This window comes from Anthonomus grandis, chromosome 1 (genome assembly GCF_022605725.1).
Source record: "Anthonomus grandis grandis chromosome 1, icAntGran1.3, whole genome shotgun sequence".
Taxonomy (NCBI): domain Eukaryota; kingdom Metazoa; phylum Arthropoda; class Insecta; order Coleoptera; family Curculionidae; genus Anthonomus; species Anthonomus grandis.
This window is the reverse complement of record NC_065546.1, coordinates 49,221,224-49,245,535: the sequence shown is the minus strand read 5'-3', so window position 1 is coordinate 49,245,535 and position 24,312 is coordinate 49,221,224. Positions and strand designations below refer to the sequence as shown.

The following is a 24,312-nucleotide window of genomic DNA, read 5'->3' as shown; positions in this document are numbered from 1 at the left end:
GAGGGCGAGAAACAGTACAGACACATTTTGTAAAAAATAGTTTGGTATCCCATCAGGACCTGAACTAATTTTAGTCTTTAATTTTTAAATTTTATCAAAAATCAAACCAACAGACAGTTGGGGATTAGGAATTGTCATATTTTCTATATATTATAAAAATTATAAAATTATTTGCCAAAAATTAAAATTACAAAGGTAAAGGCATATAATTATTAACTTAACAAAGTGAATTAGGTATAAATACCAATATGTTCTTTCTGATTGAAAATTTAAAGCTTAAAAAAATCTTTTCACCATTCATTAACCTATTTAAACTGTACAGGTAAATAGACCGCATACGCCTCGCTAAACTACATTAATATTATTTAAGTTAACTACATTAACTACATTAATATTCATTAATTAAGCTGAACCCTACAGCCCTCCTTTACCAGTTCCTTTGGAATCTTTATACCCTTTAATGAAATCTTGGAGCACACCTTCTCGGCTATAATAAAAGGCAACTCTGCTGTCCGGGCAGATTATTACTACAATTATGATTATTACAGGTTATGATGTTCACCACAGAGGCCAGCATAAGCATTCCTATTTAAGCCCTGCTATTTCTCTCTGCCGGTAATATGGGTATAGCACGAAATCCTTATAAGCTACCGTTGCAGATGTCATATATTCACTCCCATCGTGACCAAATTTGAGCAATACCAATCTTACTTGTTTTTAGTTCACCAAGGACTGTACTTTATTGCCATGAGCTACTACGCAAAGTCTAGGAGGCGAAGGTTTAACGGAGTCTCAATTATCCGTGATAATGCTGGACATGCTCGGATATTATATGCGAGGTGTTAAATACTAGTTTAGTTTTCCTCTATACTTTTGGGGTTTGTGAGTTTGGATAGAGAAGTGCTATTGAATGTTTCACGAGATCGTTCGATTAATATAACTTTGTTTTCTTTTAAGGAATCTAGATTGAAACTTAAATCAAACCTAAAAAATTTACATTTTGTTCAGTAAGTAGAAAAATATCATTAGTAAATATATAACACTTAATCGAAAAAAAACGAGATTAAACCCCACTTTTATAAATATTGTAGTAAATGAATTAATTCTCTATAACACAAGTTTCAAAGCGAATTAATTATTGCGCATTAGGTGCACGCTACTTTTCGGGTGAGTATGGATCAACCTTACATTCGTCTAAAGGAAGCCCCTAAACACGTGATGGATATCAACATAACCTGCAAACATAAATAGAGGTTTTTCGTAAAATTTATAAAAATTTACTTTATTTGTATGAAAAGTAGCTTTTTAATTAATAAAAGGAACTTTTTAAGTGAGGGTTGTTTATTAGGTTTCCCTGAATGTTATGCTGCTGGCTCAATGAAGTAAAAAAGTGTAATAAAAGGTGAAGAAAGTGTAGACCCCTTATAACCTTCCTTCAGGGATATTTGAACCAAGTCATGAAAGTTAAAGTAATCAGTCGCTCTGCAGACCATTTTATGCGAGAAACGAAAAATGATGTACATAAAGGTAATGATAATAATATTATAATATATACTGTATGTATCAATAGCTATGAAGCCACTGATTCTAACTTAAGTTATGATAATATATATGGTTTACTCTGCTTTAAGGTATGAAGTAATAATTATAGGCTTTATTTCCAACAGGTTACTAATACCCAGTTACAGGAAAATCAATTAAATATATAAAAGTATAGAAAAGTATTGTTTTGGGGATTAGACAAATTTTAAAGCTGGGTGCAAGAGAATCAGGTCGAGGTAACTAGGAAATTACAAATTCTCATGTTGCAGGCAATATTTATATTTGAATTGCTTATATTTGTACACAAACAATTTGATAGTTTTTTTTGCTATTTTCCAAACCATTGACATTATATGATATACACTAAACATAGGTTATCTCTCACAGAAGGTAGTATAACATTTTATAATTCCTCATAATTGCCCCAGCAATTCAAAAGTCAAATAAAACACAAAAATTTCAAGAAAAATTTATTTCAACATTTATTATTAATTGAACCCTATACTGTAGGTGAATGTCTAACTAGTTCTGCATAAGTCTGTACGTGCCTCAGACTCCACAGTGTTTATTTAAAAAAAATTCTGTTTTAAAATTGTGTCAGCTTATGTTTGTCAATTTATTGTTTGTGTTAATATACAATTTTAAGAAAAACATGAGAAATAATATACATATCGATGCTTGAAAGGAGAAAGGTCATAAGCGACAATTTATTGATTTTCTAGCAGGACGATTTAAACTTTTTTTTTTTTTGAAAATAATTCATAACTTTTCATGCCATTTATAATTTTGGCAATTGCAAATAAAATTTTAAGTTTTGGGTCATTCTTTCTCTTTTCCTTAGTTTAAATAATTATTAATTCCATATGAGGCCGAGATAATGTCGGTTGAGTAAATTAGTTATTAAAACAAATTCAAGTATAAAGACTTAAATCCATCAAACAGGTTAGGTACCACATAGAAAACGCAAAGCAAGAAAAAATTTGAGATAACCCTTATGAAAAAAAATTAAAGATGATCTATATAAAAGACTATCCGGGGGTGTATAAATAAATCTTGGTCAATCAATGGTGCTCGTATAATTAACACATGCTAGTTTGGTTATAATAGTAAATTTCAATTGGTCTAAATATAAGTTGTGCTGTATTTGAAACGCATTGAAAAGTATCAAAAAACCATTAAAATTTTATCTTCAAATCTATGACAAAAAATGCAGAAAAAAGAACATTGAATTCTTTAATATCAAAGCTTAAAACTAAAGTAACAAACTAATAATAAACAAAATAAACTTTTCACGTTTCGTAAATGAATTTTAGCTTTAAAAATCTATGGCAGAAAAAACACTGAATTCTTGAATTGCTAGCAAAAGTATTAAACAAAAAAAAAATTACATTTGGAAAATGTCTTCATCTTCTATGTCTGTTTCATTCAATGTATCCCTTACATTACTAATAGTAGGAATGTTGACATATTTATTAGGAAACAGGGCTGGAATTACCTTATTCGTACATAATTTAACTAAATCATCATGTTTTAGCTTTGATATGGGAATAGAGGATATATAACAACCTTTTGCATTACTCTTACTTTTGACTGAACTTCAATATCAAAGCTTGGTGCCTCCTTATCCATAGAATTTTCAACCAAGCAAATATAGTTGTGTAAAATGGTTGCCATTTCATTTGCTCCACGTTTTTCATTTACTTCTTCCCAAGAGTAGCAAAATACATCACATGTGCAACTCTCATAAAAAGTAAGGTTATACACCGATAACTTGCGTGAATAGTATAAAAGCATACTTTTGTCTTTGGGTGTATTTAACACTTTCTGTAAATCAAAACTCCAGAGTCGCTTTTGAAAATGTTCTGGTGTGCTTTAAACCGGTTGTAGGAATGTTCCTTTTCAGCTAAATGCTTTATCTTTGCTTGCTGTATAACTTCATCAGTGATATCTGATCTCTCAAATCTGAGACATTGAAGACATTTATCTTTTTTCTAGAAATGTGGAATCCAATATTGTAATCTGCGTTAAAAACATTCCTAAACACCCTCTCCCCAACAACGTCTATTGCTTGTATAAGGTGAACCTTTTTGTAAACTTGATATAAATTAGATATTTTAGTAAATTAGATATTTTCGAGCATAGTGGGATGGAATGGCTGGAAGGGATTTAATAAAGTTATGTACTGCAACCTTGGCAGTCTCTTTGGTTTTGTTTGGTGGAATGCTCTTCCCTCGCATATCTTCTTGGGCGGAGCCAAATGATGCGTTACTTATTGTATAATAAATAAATTTCTGAGACACATCTAACATACAAGCTAAGAATTGAAGGCAAACTGCGCGTTTGCCTTCACCTTCGTTTATATACTTAAAAGTGTACTAAAGCTTTTTTCTGATCCAGTAGATCTTTTTCGTTTAACTAGTAATTTATGCGTTAAGCCGGTTCTGCTATATTTGCGGATGAAGGAGCATCATCAATCAGTTCTGTGATGGAATATTCTATATCACCAAACTGTTCAAAAACAATTTGTTGGGAATCCATAAATATTGCCCGTATTAACCTCTGAAAGGATAATTTAAATTGAAATACCTTCAGGTAAGTTAAGAAGTTTTACGATACCGCTACACTATCCATTTGTTCTTGTTTCATATTTCTTGAAGCACTTTCACATGCTAACGTAGGTGAACAAATTTCTTCAGGAGTATTCTGAAATAATTACAAGTTAAAACAAATTATGACTTTATAGCGCATTGGGAGTACGTTCTTTAAAAAATAAATGCAATAATGATAATTACCTTGTGACAGTCAATTGAATTTAGTAGGTTTTTGCGAATTTTCTCTTTGCTTTCACAAGGTTTTGTTGAGCGTTTGGCTAAATCCACCAACATTTTCCCTCTAACGTTATTCATTGTTTTTTAAAATCACACTGTTTACTAAATAAATAATAAAATAAGTGATGTAATAGTTAAATTCTCTTCACTAATAATAAAAAAGAACTCACTTCACTTCACTAAGCCTAAATATATCACATTCATGGAGGTATTTTCCTAAATTTGTTTTCACAACATTCACCTACCACTGCTGCCAGCGTACTAAACGAATAAACAATCATTCTTTAATTACGACAGGACAACGAAGGCATATTATATAAACGATAAGTCCGAACACACACCGATGTACTTTGTTAAAAAAACAGGCCCCTACAATACTGTAATAATGTCTTAACCAGCACATAGTTCTTTTGTGATACCAAATAAAATGACTTAAAAACCATTTAGTTCGGAATTACCTTTGGGTAAAACAGAATGAGCGCCATAATTCTTGAATTTTTAATTCAGGTAAAACTACTTAAGTAACTCATAGATTTTTGTCACGATAAAGGAAAAACAGTTCAAGTGCCTTCACTTTGAATAATGTTTTCAAGGTAAACCAGGATAAACACCACACATGGGAAAAATGTGGGTTTTTAAAAAGACTTAAATGTTTTTTTTTTGTTGGTAGATAACCTAAGTAACACTTTAATAAAAAAAGTCAGAAATATGGTCGCTTGGTAAATAAAAGATTTAATACTCTTCAAAATTCATGATTGACTTAAGCGACACAAAGATAATCGTAGCATGTTTAAAAGTAGTCCAAATGATGCAGGAAAAAAAATCGCATTTAGTAGTGTTTAAAAGTTTTTTTTGTAAAAAATGTCGCTTAGGACCTTTTTCCTTTTCAAGCATTGATATTATGTAAAAAGAAAACCTCAAAAAAAACATTTTTAATAATTATAGTAATAAATTGTTGTAGTATTTTAGCATAAGTTTTAGGCATAAGCATTTCACTGTATCTATAATCTTAATAAGAATCTTACACTGGTTAAATAGCTGAAAATAAGTTATTACTTTTAATTGCTTTCTGGGATCTCTCTGACTTTTTTTTATAAAAACTTACCATAAGATTTACACAAAATGTAGTAGGTTCATTAATAGGGAGGGTCTTCCATACCCTCACAAAACTGTATATTTTAGGACCTTCATTCAGTTTATGTAGTAATCTAATATTGTCTAACTGAAGTGACTGTGGGGATATGTACTTTCTATCATTTATATTATTACATTTACATTCTATCATTGCCTAACTTGCTCTGTTTCTCTAAATTTTATTAAATATCTATCCCTTGAGTTCTTGTTTTTTCTTTATATGCAATACAAATCAAAATAAATATTTTTCTCGATTCATTTACTTAAGTCAGTTATAACAATGGCAGTTAGCTATGACTCTTGAGAATTTAACTTTTGAGTTACTTTTAGAGGTATCTTAAAGTACTTAACTAGCCCTGCCTTTTCTGCCCATTTTCTTTAAAATTCTTAAGAATAAAATTACTGAAAATCTCCAACTAATTCTCTTTTCATAGTTTTTAGGAACTTTGACCCATCATTGCACCCATTTGAAGCAGCCAGGGAATACACAAGGGCATTAAATGCAGTAAAACTGGAAAAAGTGTTTGCCAAACCATTTCTCGGTAGCCTGGATGGGCATAGAGACAGTATTTCTTGCATAGCAAAACACCCCAAGAGATTGTCAACAATAATAAGTGGAGCATTCGATGGTGAAGTCAGAATATGGAACCTACCACAAAGAGAGTGTCTTAGAGAGTTTGTTGCTCACAATGGAATTGTTAGGGGGATTGTTTATACCCCAAAAGGTGAGAATTTTATTACAGTTGGGGACGATAAGACTATTAAGACCTGGAAAGCTTTACAACCGCAATTTGGTGAGGACGAGGAGCCATTTAATACAGTATTGAGTAAAACAATGGTGGCCGGAATAAGTCATCATAAAAAATCACCAATATTTGCCACCGCTGGCGAAATAGTTCAACTGTGGGAAGAGACGAGAAATGAACCTTTAAGGACCTATCAATGGGGTGTGGATAGTTTGCATGATATAGCTTTTAATATGGTAGAACCGAATGTTTTTGGGGCCTGCGCCAGTGACCGGAGTATTATTTTATATGATATGAGAGACAATGGACCATTGAGGAAGGTTATTATGAAGCTTAGACCTAATAAAATCTCTTGGAATCCTATGGAAGCCTTTACTTTCACTTGTGCTAATGAGGATTATAAGTAAGCTGTTTTAGTAAATTATAACAAGTATAGCCAAATTTAACTCTATTAACCCTCATAAAATATTCATGAACTAAAAAAATACCCATTTAAAAACCAGTATTAAATTTTCCAAAAGGATTATCTTATGGAAGCTGTTCATATTTTTTTATTAATTAGTGCGCCTGTTCCCAAGCTCAAAACAAATATAAACTACTCAAAATGAAAAAGAAGCCACTACTCCATAAGCTTATATTCTACGTATTTTGTAATTAAACGAAAATATTACTTTACAAGAGTTGATTAGAAACTTGATTGAGAGTATGCCCAGTTATTGTGCTGAAGTTATCAGAGCCAGAGGAGTGCATACACACTATTAAAAATAGTGTTGAGATACTGCCTTATTAAACGATGGAAAAAATAAAATCATCATATTGACTTATTGAAATTTGATTTTTTCATTCCTAAATAATATATCTGACAGGTCTAAGACATTTATAATTTTAACAGTAGTCTTTCACAAGTAAAGCAGAAAACGATAACCTTTGCAAAAAACTATTAAGTGGTTATTAAGTTGCTCCTTTTTCGTTTTCAGTAGTTTATAAATAGAGGCTTACAGAATACTTTCTCAATACAACACCATAAAGATACCTTTTTGAATTTCAAATATAATATTTAATAATGTTTTATTACTTACTCTCCATACTTACGCCTTAGTGAACATGGGATTTAACAAGGGCACAGTATAATTAAATGAAATCAATATATTACCTTATTAGTTAAATTTAGCAACATTTAGTTATCAACAGGATCATGCAAAAAGTATAAGATTAAAAATATAAAAGTAATAACCTAGAGTTTTCTTAAAAGTCAGCATTTTTAGCACATTGAAAGGCGATCACGCTGTACGGTTTAAAATCAAATTTAACAAACATAGGCACAACGCTATACAGCGTCAATTCTTTCAACCTACTTTGCGACAGTTTGCTGCACAGCGTCAAGCGTTTTATTTAAAATACATATAGAATCAAACTGACTGTTTTAAATTGATAAGATGAAAACAAAGTAGTGCTCGATTTCGTGTACTTATCCTTATATATGATATATGGTAGTGTCTGATATGAATACCTTCTGTGTGGCCAATTCCCTGATCTGTGGAAATCATCTGTGGTTCTTCTTTTGCCCAAAAATAATAAGCTAGTAATGTTTTCTGACTTACATCCTATAAGTTTGTTATGTGTGTGCTCTAAGATCCTGGAAAAACTAATTTACGCCCAAGTGACTACTTATCTAAAGCACTACTCTCTCCTTAGCCCTAATTAATCAGGCTTTCGTAAAGGCTATAGTACAACATCTATTTTATTGCGCGTTCTAGGCGACATATATGAAGCAGCTGATAAGGGTAATACTACAGCACTGGTTCTGCTTGATTACAGCAAGACACAATAGATCACAAGCTTCCGTGCGCTAAGTTAAGTTCCTTGGGATTTTCTCTTTCGTCCATTCATTTTTTTGAGAGCTACCTATTAGGTAGAACTCAGTCAGTGCGTTTTGAGGATGGGAAATCATCTTTGAGGCCTTTGACTAAAGGCGTGCCACAGAGATCGATTTTGGGACCCTTGCTGTTTGTCATTTATACGTGTGACGTCGATTCTATTATCAATAATTGTATAATTCAACGATACGCGGATGACACCCAAATATATACCAGTTTTTCTAAGGCAAATGCAGACGAAGCTGTTCTTCGATTGAATGAGTGTTTAGAGTCAGTAGCTAAATATTCTAAAAATATTGGGTTGCGAGTGAATCCGTCGAAGTCAGTCGTAATATACATTGGTCCTGATCATGAGTGGGCAACGAATAATTTGGCTATTCATGTATCCCAAACTCCAATCCCGATCGTGAGAGCATGTAAGAATCTCGGCATCATAATTGATTCTAAGTTACGATTTCGCAGCCAATTGGCAAGGGTCCTTCAAAGGTCGTATATGTCATTGCGGAATCTGTACAAAAGTAAAGATATACTTGAACTGCCATTGAGAAAGGTTTTATGCGAAACATTGGTTCTCTCTCATACTGCTTATTGTGATTTTGTGTATGGCCCAGCCCTGGATGTAACATCTAAAAAAAGATTACAACGCTTGCAGAATTCATGTATACGTTTTATTTACAATTTAAGGGCCCGTGATCACGTCATATACAAGTTATTTGCACTGAAGTGGTTAAATATGCAGGATCGAGAGACGGTACACTTCGCATGCTTTCTCCATAGAATCATCTCTAGTGGAGCGCCTGAGTATCTTAGAGATCGTTTAACTTTTAGATTCTCCACTCATGATCGTATCACACGTCAAAATACTCTTTTAAATATACCAAAGCATCGCACAGCTATGTTTCGACGTAGCTTTTCGTTTCTTGCTTCAAAATTATATAACAATTTGTTGCATAATAAACTTCAAAATTGTAGTTTGTCAAGTTTTAAGAAAAACGTAAAAGGGTTAATGCTGAGTAAATATAGTTCTATACCAGGGTTGTGAACTTAAATATATTTGGATTGAATTTTGTAAATTTCTCATTATCATAATTATTGTAACTAATTAGGACTGTTTATACCATGTAATTTATAATATTATGTATTGCTGATTTCTGTATGCTCGGTTAAGCAAACAGCTTTGGCTGCCCTTCGCCGAGTTTAATAAAAAGTCGTTTATTATTATTATTATTCCAGATTTTAACTTTGATGTAAGTACTAGTGGTATGAAAGTAAATATTGGCTCTACCTACTAAATCCTCTGAATGTGTTTGAACTGTTTTTTAAGCCACATATTCTGGACTTTATTATTCAATGTACAAATGCGTATGGTGGAGCATTATTTCCTAATTCCAAACCCAAAACAGAAAGAGCCAAAAACTCAACTTTTTGGCCTGTTACTGTTGATGATATTTAAATAAAAAGGGCAAATATCTACTTCTAATATGCGCCGTTTATTTGGCTATATTATGTCGAAAAGGCGATTCGAACAGTTGCTTAGGGTCATATGCTGCTCTCCTCCTCAAACAAAGGGTAAAGCAAAAGTACAACCTCTGAGCCATTGCATTTTCGTGGTCGACTTGGGTTTAGAGTGTTTATCAACGGCAAAAAATCTCGGTACAGGATAAAGTTTTTTGAACTAACAACCTCAGAATGTTCCCTTCTAAATATGGAGATGTATAGTAGCTCAACAACCAATAATGATAAAGTTGATGACTGAAAGCCAAAAAAGATAAGATTATATTAACTATATGCCTGGAGTTGACTGTCTCAATCAAATGACTTCAACTTACTCATCACAAAAATCAGTTCGCTAGTAGGAAAAAGTAATTTCTCATCTTTTGGCTATGAATATCGAACGCATTTTACATCTATCGTAAATAATATATCAACTTATCAAATTGTTACTAAAAATTGGCCAAAATATGGAATCTAAAGATCTAATGACAAGACATAAGAACGGCAGCAGACAAACTGACAATGTGCCCAGCTAAGAACAAAAAATGTAGATCACTCACATGAAAAAAATCCTGGTACTCCCGGACCTAAGTCGGTAAAAATCGGTTTTTCTGAAATGAAAAATGTGTTCCAAAAAAGGCATTCGTAACAAGACTATCTATAGATACAAAGGATGTCCAGAAAATCCAGCTTTGTACCCTAACTGTTTTGAAGAGTGGCACAATTTGCAAAATGACTAAATAATGTAACAACTGTGCGCTTAATAAAAAATTAAAGACTTTAAACACCATTTGTTGATTTTTGTTTTAATTTATTTAATTTTTTTCAAATTGGAGTTATGTATACTTGTAAATTTTACTGCAAAAAATTATTTGGCGCTGTACAGCCTTTAACGTCTATTTGCATTGTGTTTATATTACGTAAAAAAATCTGTCAAATAGATCACAACGCCGATCTGCAAAAAATTAGCTTAAAATTTATTGATTGATAAAATAAAATTTACATTTATCTTATGTTTACTTCCCCCATCCAACGTTTCCACTCATCATTTTTGCGCAATGAATTTTTTAAGATTTTGAATCTAGTTTACCAATTTCTCTGACTGTTCTCCAATTTTAACTTTTAGCCTCTACACATTTGATACCAGAAACTTAAAAAAACCTGCAAATATCCACATGGATCACGTAGGGGCGGTAACATTCGTAGATTACGCCCCTACAGGACGAGAATTTGTATCAGGAAGCTATGATAAAACAATAAGAATATTCGAAAGTGGTCATGGACATTCGAGAGAAATCTATCACACTAAAAGAATGCAAAGGCTTACTTGCGTCCATTGGACTTTGGATAATAAATTTATTATCAGTGGCTCTGATGAAATGAACATAAGGATATGGAAAGCTAGAGCGGCTGAGAAACTTGGACCGGTATGTAAACACAATATTATTACATACGTATTAACGTCTTTAATCAAAAGGTCGATATTATTCTTATATTTCTAATATATAGCAAAGAACAAAGAAAAAATATTATTACAAAATAGGTGTATGATGTGAAAATTCTAAATTGAGTAAAAATTTCATAGCAATTTTTATATCTGATCATACTAATATTTTAGTCCGTTTAGCTAGGAATTACTCTTAAATTTGAAGTGATACCCCAAAAGTAATAACTTCTCAAGCATTTTCTTTGTATAAACTCTTTTCTGTTTTACTTTATTAAATAGTTGATTTATTATAATAATAACAAATACATTTAATTAATTTCCAAAAATACAAAGAATGTAATTAACCAATATCAATACAAATAATATATTATGTGGAAAATAAAAGAGTGTGTCCTGTTTAGTAAAACATGAAAATATAGAAGTGCTAGGACTAGTAATCAAAACAACTAGTAACAAAACTTGGATTATAAAGTGATTACTATAACATTGCCTATAATATGGCCTGAATTGGGTATATACAGGCCATATTGGTCAGGGAACAGACAGTCGAAAAGACGCTTCTAAAACATCGACCTGTGCACTCGAAGATATACTTTTGAAAAAATATGTACTATGTGAGGCATGAGTTCACGGATGCAAATCTGGAGGGCTCCATTAAATTAGCAATTGCAAAAAAGAATAAAAAAATATTTTTCGATTCGATTATTTTGATTTATCGCAAAAAAACTATTTTTAGTGTTTAACTCGCGACTGTGACGCCGTTTTTCAATATTTTTGTAAAATTCTTGCTGCATTCGAAAGCCTAATCATTCTAGATTTCAACGCAATAACAAAAAAAAAAATATTGTATTTATACAGAATTTTTCAGATTATTTAAAAGGGGGCGCGGTACCAAACCTGAGGAGAACATTTCAACATCGAGCAAATTTTTGAACGGTTGAAGATAGATATATGATTAATCGACGAAAAATGTGCCAAATGGAATGGAGAAGTTTTTGGTGAAAAAAAAATTATCTACTGGTAACGGTTTGCGAAATACGATTTTTTTTGTCAAGCGCTGAAACATCTACTTCGCTGCTCGCCAAAGTCTGGTGCGATGGTGCGACGCGACTCGGCGGCGTATATCGTCTCTGATATTAAACATACAGACAGAGCTATAATGTAGAATGTTGTGAATATTTTGGCCTTTACCGGCAAGAAAAACTTTTAGTTGATAATTACTAATTTTGATCTAAACATCGGGAAATACAAACAACAGGGATTAAATTGGGTGAATAGAGAAACAAATATATTTATTTAAACTAATAATTTATATCGACACTATTCATTTGCATATTATAATAAAACAACTATAGGATAATGATAACACAAAAATAAAAAATAAATTTACTTCGGAGTAGTTACGTTATAAACTATATAAGGCTAAAAAAATATATCAATATATTTGGGTAACTAAACTAACTTAATTTAAATTTAAAGAACACCCACTCTCGCAATAACAACCTATTATACAATCTAGCCCTGCTTTTAAACAACTACAATTTTTAGTACATTGAAGTTTGCATTTGCAGCACACATTTTCGAATTTTGCATCGGGACGAATATTTATTGTGGTCAATTTTGGAACGAGTAAATTATTTTCTTTTAAATCCCAACCAAAATCAACGGGGTTGGGAATTTCTGGGTTTATTAAAATAGCGCTCTTCCAGACAATCAAGTGATACGCAGCTCTTAATATATGCTGATGAAATGCATCCTCGGTAGGTGGCAAATTCCTTATTGGCTTTCTTCCAAATTTCGTTTTGTCGCGAAAATGAAGAAATGTTTATCAATTTTCTACTACCTTTAATATCCCGCATTTTTTGACAGACAAAGCATAAATCTTGCTGTAACAGTTTTTCTCGAGATAGTTTCTCTATCTTACTTTTTTTATTAACCTTTGTAACATTTTCTTCATTCATAATATTGCATATTATATTTTCGCCGACATTGAGCATGGTATACAGGATTTTTGGCCATAAATTCATCCTCATTCGTCATTTCCATTTTAAAGAAATCTGAGATGCATTAGATTTCAACGTGGCTGAATTAAATAATGCAGGATTGCCTTGTCTAGTCAATTTCTGAACAGTTTCGTGGGAAGTTTCTTGGCATATTATGCACAGGTTGTAATTGAGAGATTCTAGAATATAAAATGTTACAGGAATGTTACCAAAATATAGAGGTAATATAATAATTTAATCATACCTTTTCCAATACTATGTGAACGCTTCATTGCTTATTTTGGGTTAACAAAGGAAATTAACTATTGTACTTATTTTATTGCCTACAGCTGGTAAACCTACTATTTGGAAGCGTGTCTATTCACACCCAAGGGCCAAGAGTCCCGATAATACTGCACATAACACCTTCGACGAACGAATCGCGACTAAAAAACAAAAAAGGTTGCGGCCGCGAGGATGATGTAATACGTCTCGTTATACCGTGGCGGGCCGCGGAGTTGATGTTTCAGCACTTGACAAAAAAAATCGTATTTCGCAAACCGTTACCAGTAGATAATTTTTTTTTTCACCAAAAACTTTTCCATTCCATTTGGCACATTTTTCGTCGATTAATCATATATCTATCTTCAACCGTTCAAAAATTTGCTCGATGTTGAAATGTTCTCCTCAGGTTTGGTACCGCGCCTCCTTTTAAATCATCTGAAAAATTCTGTATAAATACAATTTTTTTTTTGTTATTGCGTTGAAATCTAGAATGATTAGGCTTTCGAATGCTGCAAGAATTTTGAAAAAATATTGAAAAACGGCGTCACAATCGCGAGTTAAACACTAAAAATTATAAAAATATTTTTTTATTCTTTTTTGCAATTGCTAATTTAATGGAGCACTCCAGATTTGCATCCGTGAACTCATTCCCCGCATAGTACATATTTTTTCAAAAGTATATCTTCGAGTGCACAGTACATGATCGAATTTCGGGGTGCTGATTCCCGACTAACATGGGAATGTTGGAAACTATAAGAGTGTGATGGATAGAAGATGGATTGCTTTTAAAATATTATCCTAATAATGTCTTTACAGATTTTAAACATAGTTTGAAATAAAAAAAATACAGCACTTTTTCGAAAATGCAACTCTTTGGCTTTTTCAATATATTTTAAAAACTAAAAAAGATAAAATACAACTTTTCTTATTTAACCAATTTTCGATTTCTTATAGTTCCCAAGATATCCATACATGTATAGCCAATTTGAGCCAAACTGTATATAAATTTAATTACATTTACTCAATTTTACATTAAAATATATTTGTTTAAACATAGTTGTAACGGACAGAGCGTAAAAGCACATAGGTGAATAAAGCATAAATAAACATGTAATGTAAGTCTAAATGATATTAATTGAATTTGGAATAAGTAAGTTTGTGTTTAAAGGTATAAAAGGATAGATTAAATGAGTCGTTTTTTTTACACGTTCGCTGCCAACTCGTTCTATAAGACCAAAAACGAATTAGTTTTATTCGCCACCATGGTCTATAAGACTTTCGAAAAGAATATTTGCCACCCTCGCCAATGCGGTCTATAGGACCGAGCTAAATATTCAATCTTCCTTCGCCAACTGTTTTATTTTACATTGGTTTAGGGCTGGTAATAGACCGAGCTGGCGTCCGACGATAATTGGAACATATTAGTTTTTTAAAAATATGCCGAACTCGAGATGATTTTTATTATTTTGCATATTTTATTTCTAGATATGGTAGGTTAGAGAAATAAGAATATTTTACAAAATATATTGTTTATTTTTGAAATAATCTTAAACAAAAACCAGTAGTTCACATAATAATGTATGAACAAACGTAATAAAAAAAAATCCTATCTATGGATTTTCATATCTATGAACTTTATTGAAGCAGTCTAAGCAGAAAAACCGTTCACCATCACAACCTTTACAATAAAAACGTACTCTAGTGAGTTTTCGTGCTTCTTTCCATCCTTTTTCGTTCTTAGTTTTTCATAGCATTTACTGCAAGCTCTTCGTTTCTTATAGTGACTTTTGCTCTTTTCGTGTTTTTGGCGTTTTCTTTTTGGAGTAATCTCTGCATCCGGTTGCTCTAAAGGATCCTGCGCTTCACATAACTTATATGTAACAGCTTTTCTTAACACATTCCTTATACATAATCCATGCATTGACCATCGCAGTATTCAGGATTATCTCCGCGCCTAATTTACGGTACCACTTAAAGGTTCTACGTAAAGGCGCCTGATAAGCTGTCATTTGATCAGATATATCGACCGATGACTTTCCTGCATTATATGCTGCAATGGCTTCAGGCTTCTTTACAGTTTTTTGTGTCTACTGTTGTATTGCTATGTTTTGTAGAAAGAACTAAAACGTTACGTTTATCATTCCATGAAATTACTGTGACACCATCCTGGTTTTCGAGAGCGGCTATTTCTCCAGATTTAAGTTTTTTGTTTACCAGATCTTTTGGAAGGCCTCGTCTGTTTTTTGCAATGTCCCTATCAAATATGTTTGTCTTTCCATCAGTCTTTTTGCCAAATCTACACTTGTATACCAGTTATCTGTTACGAGAGTACGGCCTGAATTTAATATGCATAAATTTTATAGTTGTAGGTATAACCTCCTTTGCTGCACAACTTAAATACTTTTATTCCATACTTATGGCGTTTGTTTTTTATGTATTGTCGCAATATCAATCAAAAAAAAAATCAATTCTCCCTCTAAATGGAATAAGAGACTCATCAATGCAGCAAGTTTCGGAGGTTCATATGATGATTTAAAATTTGTAACTACTTTGTCAATCAATAGTTGAATCTTATGGAGTCCGTCATTTTCTGGATTATCCTGATTATCTGCAAAGTGCAACATACGTACGTAGTAACAGCTCAAATCTATTACGTGTAATAAAAGTTGGGAGCCATAGAGTTTTTATACATATCTTCTCGGCTCCAATAGGCTTGTATATTAGGCATGTTTACAATACCCATATAGGAGAGCAAGCCAAAAACTTTCTTGATTTCATTTTTATTTGTGGATAACCAGTTATGTAACCTAGATTTACTACTGGTACATCTGCCTCACTTGTAATAACTTGTGTGGCATAACGATTCGTTTGGTCAACAATGTATTGGAAAATAGGATCATCAACCAGTGAAAAAAAGAACATTTCAAGAAGTTCTTCGCACAGAAGCTCAGCAAGATGGGGTTCAGTGCCAGTTTGTTTTGTAAAGGGTAATAAAACTGGTTGTTTACTTGTTGGAAACCTCCATATCATATTATCTGAGGCGGCGTTATCAGCTAAACCGTTATCTGTATCTGTGTTTTGCGTAGGCACGGAGGCAGCACTACTTCCTGGCAATGGAGAATTTGGACTAGAATTACCTGATAATTCATCGTCACTATTGTTTGTGTATTGAGCAGGCACGGGGGAGCTGGTAGAATTTATATCGGAGCTTTCAGATGTGTCATCATCACTGGGTTCATAGTTACTATCTGCGACACTATCGTCTAAAAAAAAATCCATAAAAGGTTATACACCTTCGCAGTCCAGTTATTTTCAGAAGTTAACTCAGTTTAGGTTTACTAGCTCAAATTTAAAACATGTTTTAGATATCATAATTGATTTGTAAACAAAGCAAAAAATATAGGTATAAAATATATGCCTATATCATAATAACCTAATCTACCCACTACAAAAAAAAAAACAAAAAAAGCAGCACGACTATACACGATTTACGGAATAAAGATAACTTTCTCTTACCATTATCCTCTGATTGAGAAGATTCATCTGACATGTTTTCCATAATTCGATCCATTTCGTCTTGTAACTCTTTTTGCGTCAAAGCACGTTTCCTGGACATTATAGAAACGCAAAGTACAAACAAAAATATCAACAAAAAAAAACCTATTCCGTCTGAAACATTTACTAATTGAAATTTTATTAGAAAGACAGCAGACTCCACGTGCTGACTTGTTAGGATTGCATAAAATCGCTGTGGGGACCGAGGAATGGACCGCGTTGACGAGTATAATTAAAAAAGTTACTTCCACGCCGCCTCGGTCTATTAGACCGCGTGACATTTTCGTCACTTTTGACATAAAAATGGCATCTACAAAAAAACTAACTGCAGGTGACGTGATAATAACTAAAAGCCTTTGACTAGACAAAGTGGCTTCAGGAGAACTTTTTTTTTCTTGGCCCGTACTTTTGTGGCACTAGTGAAATAATTGCAAATTTTGCTTGTCAGTGAACGTGTTAAGATTTCAAAAGTAAACGACGTATGTGAAAGATTGTTTTCGATGGTGAGGATCTTGTATTCCTCATATACCCCTTGTGTATAATATTTATAAATGAAATGTTGTATAAAAGTAACTGGATGTAAATTTATTCATATATATATTGTAAAAAATAAAAATTGTTACGACAGGAAAAAATTCATCTTAGAACCTAAATGTCGTAAAAGAAATATGCAAATTTCGTAAAAAAGTAGATCAAAATCCTAGTTTACGAGCTCAGGTTCTCATCGTAAAAAACAGTAAATTACTATAACAAATACATAATCCAAAATAAAATTCCATTAACCACTTTTTTTCAGTAAACTAAAAGGGAAAATAGAAATGGATCACTTATCAAACATGCAGCATTTTGATGTTGATCAAATAGGCACAGATCTAAAACAGAGTCCTGAAGATGGAATAAAAAATATGTTCCGAAACGTCTGCAAAGTACCATCTAGTTTTTCATTCTACCAACCACAAAACCTTTCTTCAATTACTTACATGTTTGGTCAGCAATACTTTTCACAAACTCTCAACATTCCAAGATCATTTAGGGAATGATGTGAAAGCAATTTAATTATTCCTGGAACATTTTATTGTAAAAGTCACTGAATGTCAATTGTGATTTCTATCACTATTCCCTGTTCTAACTGATAAGCTGATAAAGTTATTATTTGAAAAATGAGAATTACAGGGTTTTTTTGGAGAATTTTTAACAATTTTAAGTTTGTTTTATGTAACATAAATCATTAACTCATGACGTTTTTACCTTTTAACCCATCATCAGAAATCTTTAAAGTGAGTAGTTAATTTCTGGATCAAACTTTGTTAAGAAAGTTCGTTAAAAACTCATTAACTACTGATAATTGTTAATCCAAAATCACCTTTTTATCCTCGACTCTATCCGCAGAAATCTCTCTTTGTTAATGTAAAAAAATATATTTAAATTGGCATTGAATTGTGTTGAAGTTACTTCCAAAAAAAATACGTTATTGCAAAAACATCTTGATGTTACAATATACGAATCAAATTTGACAGATCTTGAACCTTGATTAAGGAAATCGTCTCTAAGTTAAAGAAAGTTTAGTTACAGAAACAATTCTTTTTTAAAAAATTTATCTAATAAGAAATGTCCTTTCATACGTTAATACGATCTATGAATATGACATTTATATTGTAAAATTATAGAAAATAGTGAAAAACTGTTAAGAAATTCTGTTTAAAAAGTTTGCTTCAAGCAAAACTGCCTCTAAGTCTTGAAGCATCATGTTTTTACTGGATTTGAACCATTTTTAAGAACTAACAGTTCAGATCTCATAGATATTATTATTAATTGTATGTTTTGAGCTTAAAATTATGTTCAATAATGGTTATAACAACCCCACCATACAGTTTGTTTTTGGTTACCACTACATTATTATTGTTGAATATTTTAGAGACTTCTTATTTGGTTCATTTTCATATTACTTTGAACATATTAAGAAAGGTTTTGCGCTAAAATGTGCACAATATTTTAATATAATCGGCGTGGAGTATTAGAAAACAGTAATTTTCTTCCTCTATAAAGTATTTTTGTATCTGTATTTTATATCAAAAATTTATATAAATATGATATTTCGATATTTTTGAATGAAGCAAACATATAATTTGATTTACATTTAAAGTGCTTCCAAACTTTTTAATACTAAACTAACGAGAAAGTATTTAAATCCACTGATATGGATGCATGAATAATTATTGAATTCATATTAATGCCAAACATTCTAAGAACAATTCCAAATATCCATTTCCTCAAGTCTTGGAACATTCGTTTAAACATTTTGATGTTATTACCAAAGTATATAGATTTCAACAAGTAGAATCACTTCTTTGATCGCCTCAAAATGCCGCCTTTTTTTATAAGCGGTCGTAAATCACTCGTAAACTACGCCGGCACCCCTCGCATGGCAGGACAAGTCCGTCCAGAAAGTTCACATTAGAAATTCGTTTACGGGGGGCAATAAGGAAAGTATTAAGTTTAATAATATTATTGGGCAAAATCAAGTTTTTCTTATTTTAAAATATTTTGATTAGTTTTGACGCTTATTCATAGTGACACATTAAATAAACAACAACTAGGTAATAGGTAATATATTTATGTATGCATCCAGTCGCCATTTTTTCTTTGCTTTTATTTCTTTTTATAATACTAATAAAACGCTTAAATTTGAGTCCAAACCTTAGGAATGTTGTTAAGAAAAAAAAACTTGAACAAGGGTGGGAAAATTGTATTTTTGCACATTATTCTTTTAAATAAATGCCTGCATTATCTTTTACACAAATATTATTAAATCTTTTGGTAAAAACATCCTCTAGTAAGATTATGTATTCATTGAAGCTCTTTGGGGGTACAGTTAATCCCCCAAATCGTCCCTGACTACCCTCGTAGGCTTTTTTTTCACAAAAAATTGTAGTTTTATCATGCACATCATCACCTCTGCAAAAATTAATACAAACATCACAAGTATGTTTAAAACTACATTTTCGTAATAAATATCTACCTACATACACTAGTGCGTTGCCTTCTTCTTTATGTAAATTTTGATAATCTTTGCTGTCGATATTTGAAATTGGTACATAATTTTTTGTTGGATTTAAAACCGATACCCGTTTTACTAAATCTGGAGTTATGGTGAGTAATATATCACTTACATCCGCTAAACAATTGGAACCTTCCTTTTCATCACAATACCTTAAAGCAAAGAGCTTTTTAAAAGCCCTACAAAACTGAATGGGAGTTGGATTTTTAGCATTTCCACAAGCATTCCTGATTTGTCCAAAATAATTTTCCAGGCAATCTTGGTTAAGGTTTCGTGTTAATAAAAATGTGTTACCCTTAGATTTCAATACCTCCTATAATTTTATTGTTGATGATATGGTCAACCTCCAGCCATAAATAAATCTTAATGTTTTGGTTACATCTTTTTCCATTATTTTGTTTGTTTTTCTATTTTTTACTTTCCCGATGACTTTTAAGGTGGAAAAAAAATCCATTTTTTCTAAAAATTTTATTTGTTTTCCGGTCCCCATAAATGCTTGGAATGATATCAGCGTACTTGAATTTAAAATGTCAAATAATTGATTCATATCATTTATGAAATGTGCTGTTGTCTTGGCCTCAACTGATATTTTTTTAAAATCAATATAGTTATGTATAGCAACGGAAACAGAATGACTAAATAACTGTAATGCCAATTTTACCCTCATTTTTTTAAAATCATTTGGATTTAAATGGTCATCCGTTAACTTGGGTGCTAAGCGAAACTGTTTTGCCTTGTCCAGTTTGTACATCTCTTCAATGTAACATTTTTCAGTAATCTGCCTATCATTAAGATGAAACTTTGAAGAAAATAAGTTATTTCTTGTTGATTTTAATAAATGGGGGGCGTCAAATATAAAAAAAACTTTTATATCATCAACAAAAAAATATGGTTTTTCTATTGTTAATTTAAGAGTTAATTTAACTAGTTTATAAAAGTTTGGACCCTGATCAGATGTTACGGCTAAAACATTTAATCCTACTTTTTTAAGCTTTCGTATTGCTTCAAAGATTATTTCTTTTAAATCATCAACGTTTGTGGAGTTTTTAGTAAAGAAATATGAAATAGATAAAACAATAGGGAATACAAAAAAAAGAAACACTTGGGTCGTTTGAATGTTTTTTGCAAGATTCAACGCAGCAGTATTGTCCGTGAGAAGCCATTGCCAAACAACTACTATTAATATAAATTATATTAAAGTAAAAGTCCGTAAAACTAGCACTAAATAACAGAATATTAAATTCACAAAAACAAAAAATATTGGCACACTCGGTAAACGTCGAAAATAAACTAAAGCGAGTCAACCCTATAACCACATTTCGTCGACGAACCGGTATAAATCCCCCGCATGCGGGGGATCGATAAACTCCGATAGGCGAGAGGGGCGGCGTCGGCAGGTGCGAATGGTTAGTCGAAAAGGGTCGAGTGACTTGACTGTGTTAGACCACAGAATAAACGATCTCACAGAAGCGAAGGCTTGCGTCGGCTCTTTTGATATCCGTGAACCAGTTTTTTATAAGCCCAACTGACAGATGCACCCGGCGCAAATACACTGAGATATCTCGTAAAGTTGTAGTAAACGCATACACTGAACGAAGTGCTTTTATTTTTAAAATCAAAATGGTTATATTCATATAATACGGGAGCAAACTACAAAATTTAGTTACATTTCAAATAGGATTTTTTTTTTAAGGCCTATATCGGCCCTTGCTTTTTAGAATAATTATTATTTTTATAAAAATTGATATTTGACAGTTTTGATACATGATAGAGGTGTAGGTTAGTATACTTTTAATTTGTTTTGGAATGGAATTTTTGTCTTAGTTGTTTTATGATAATGGTAAATAATATTCGCCTTTAGTAAGGCACTAGCTGAGAAAAAGTCTGCTATTTGTGTGATGTTAATATGTTAACAATATACATATACATATGTACATAGGTAGGTATTTTTAAATTAAATTTTAGCTGGAAGGTTTATACGCAGGTATGTTTTCTCGTATATTTTAAACACAACACATTTAAGAGTAGGTGTCATCGGCTTTTATATATTTATATATAAAAAGATATATGTATGTATTATTATATGTATACATATGTAGGTACCACACATACGTCCATATTTTATAAAGGTATTATACGTAGTATAGTCGCCGTCCATTATGATAGTCTGGAACAAAATATAAGACTTTTAAGGGTTTTACTACTTCTATATTATGCACTTGCATGGGTAAACCAGTCCATAAAAAGACAGATAATTGAAAATTAAAGTCATTATTCTTTGTCTCATAAAAATACTGTATACCTAAATCAACCTTAATATTTTTATCTATGTACAATGCTATGTACCTGCACTTATGTACACACACATAGATACATATGGTTTAGGTATATACATATATGTTTATTAAATTAAATAATGTTTATTCTGTATTTATTTGCATGACACGACAAATTAATTAGGGAATATTCTGAACTTTTCAAAGCTTTTAAACAACCATAATTAATAATGAATAATACATAATAATGTAACTTTTCTATACCTACTTTCTTTTATTATTGTTATTGCTCACCTTCTAATATCCCTAGGAAACGAAAATAAACTTTTTCCAGCGACGCTTTTGGCAAAACAACCCCTATACGCACAAAAAGTTGGCATTTTAATGTTTTTTTTTTAAGTTTTTAGCAGAACACAAATGAAAGAAAAAACAAAAAGTCACAGAGCACAGAGTTAAACTCCAAAACAAGGTAATGTGTAATACCTACTTAACAAAAATAAAATAAAAAACGGCAAATTATAAAATATCGCAAATATACACACTAACGCTCGTACTAATACACTAATTATGACCCGATACCCCACGTGGGCGACGACAGTTGTACCCGTTAGAATGGGGGTAAATGGGAGGAGCCTGAATGAAAAACCGGTACGGTAGAAATGGCTAGCCTTCGCTTCTGTGAGATCGTTTATTCTGTGGTTAGACTGTGTTATTACCTTGAGTTGAAGAATATTTAAAGAAAACTATTTGTATCGATATTAAAAATTGTCAACAAAATCATTCTTCGTAGGCCTGTAAAAATGCAATTATTAAGTTATGAAATCTTGATTTTGCTAAAAAAAGTAACTTTTAAATCTTTCGCATAATCACTTATACGATAAAAAGTTTAAAATGCATTTTTTTGCATGTTCTTACAGTTAAGACCGAGAGAAAGAACCGCTCTTCATTATGCAGAGGCCTTAAAAGAGAAATTCGCCAGCCATCCTCAGATTAAAAGAATAAGTCGACACCGGCACGTACCCAAACATATTTACAACGCACAAAAGGAAGTAAGGACCATTAAAGAGAAGCAGAAACGTAAAGAAGGTAATAGGAGGGCACATTCAAAGAAGGGTGAAGTCCCATATGTGCCAGAGAGAGAAAAACATGTTATTAAGGAGGTTCAATGATTTTGTAAGTAATAAATTTAATAAGATTTAAAATATGTTGTTTTATTTTAATTTTTGAGTTTTATGCCATAATAAAAATAAGATATGTGTTAAAGTATTCTAAAAATGTTCTTTTCGGATTTTTGAAGCATACATGTCAATTTACAATCATTGGGTCAAATATTTTATTATACAAGAAATTGTTATTAAGCACAACATCGCTAAAATAATCAGAAACAAGAAGGGTTTATTAAAGCAAATAATTTGAAATTGTTATTGGTTTACTGCATTTTTTTTATACGAGTGGCATATTAGAAAACCTCTTGTGTATGTTGAGAAATTTGTCCAAATAATAATCATAAAAAATGTGTTCTGATAATGATTAATATGTACAACATGATGTTCGTATCAGAAAGAAAAGGAAAAAGCAAAATATTATGGTGCACCTTTTGTCAATAATACGAGTTAAACGCAATGGAATATGTAAGAAATGTTTGTAAAACTCGTATATGGCTAATCTGTAAGTATAAATATTTATAATAATAAAAAAATACATATAGACAAATTCACTTGCCTGCATAGAAATCGACCCACTGTAAACTTTAGATCAAAAAAAGCAATATGCTGTTTGAAAGACAATTGAATATATTTTAATATGAGCATAAATTTTTGAAAACTTATTTCGACTTCCTGGTATAGTAAAATTAATACATTAACCAAATTAAGTTTTTATTATTAACATAAATTGGGTGGTTGACGATTTAAAACGTAACACTTAATGTTTTAATAATGGATATGACCTTATCTTGCCTTAATAATCTCTCATACGATTAGTCAGTATAGATCTGATCAAGTTTGCTATTGTTACTTGTGGGATATAATCTAGTGCCGCAATAAGCTCTGGGATCGAGTCTGAGGTATGAAATCTAACTCGACTACT

General features: G+C 31.7%; 3 protein-coding genes across 4 annotated transcripts in view; 2 read left to right on the top strand and 1 right to left on the bottom strand.

The window, feature by feature from the left end:
• The first annotated feature begins 1,229 nt into the window (after positions 1 to 1,229).
• LOC126747522 (DDB1- and CUL4-associated factor 13) lies at positions 1,230 to 23,426 on the top strand. Of its 2 annotated transcripts, XM_050457247.1 has the most exons (5): positions 1,241 to 1,288; positions 1,349 to 1,527; positions 5,939 to 6,653; positions 10,748 to 11,048; positions 23,142 to 23,426. In XM_050457247.1, the coding sequence occupies exons 2-5, from the start codon at positions 1,458 to 1,460 to the stop codon at positions 23,391 to 23,393; spliced, it is 1,338 nt and encodes a 445-aa protein (XP_050313204.1). In that variant the 5' UTR covers positions 1,241 to 1,288; positions 1,349 to 1,457; the 3' UTR covers positions 23,394 to 23,426. The 2 variants fall into 2 exon arrangements, with proteins under 2 accessions (XP_050312511.1, XP_050313204.1); XM_050456554.1 differs by having other exon boundaries at positions 1,230 to 1,527.
• LOC126750156 (clumping factor A-like) lies at positions 15,079 to 16,980 on the bottom strand. The gene is made up of 2 exons (XM_050459710.1): positions 16,852 to 16,980; positions 15,079 to 16,598 (listed from the first exon to the last, which is right to left on the bottom strand). Exons 1-2 carry the CDS (start codon positions 16,949 to 16,951, stop codon positions 16,066 to 16,068), a joined length of 633 nt encoding a protein of 210 aa, XP_050315667.1. The 5' UTR covers positions 16,952 to 16,980; the 3' UTR covers positions 15,079 to 16,065.
• The window catches only part of LOC126748647 (uncharacterized), a 207,929-nt gene continuing 206,887 nt past the window's right edge, over positions 23,271 to 24,312 (top strand). The window contains exon 1 of the mRNA XM_050459080.1: positions 23,271 to 23,397. The gene's annotated coding sequence lies outside the window, so the exon portion shown is untranslated. The remainder of the gene's footprint in view (positions 23,398 to 24,312) is intronic.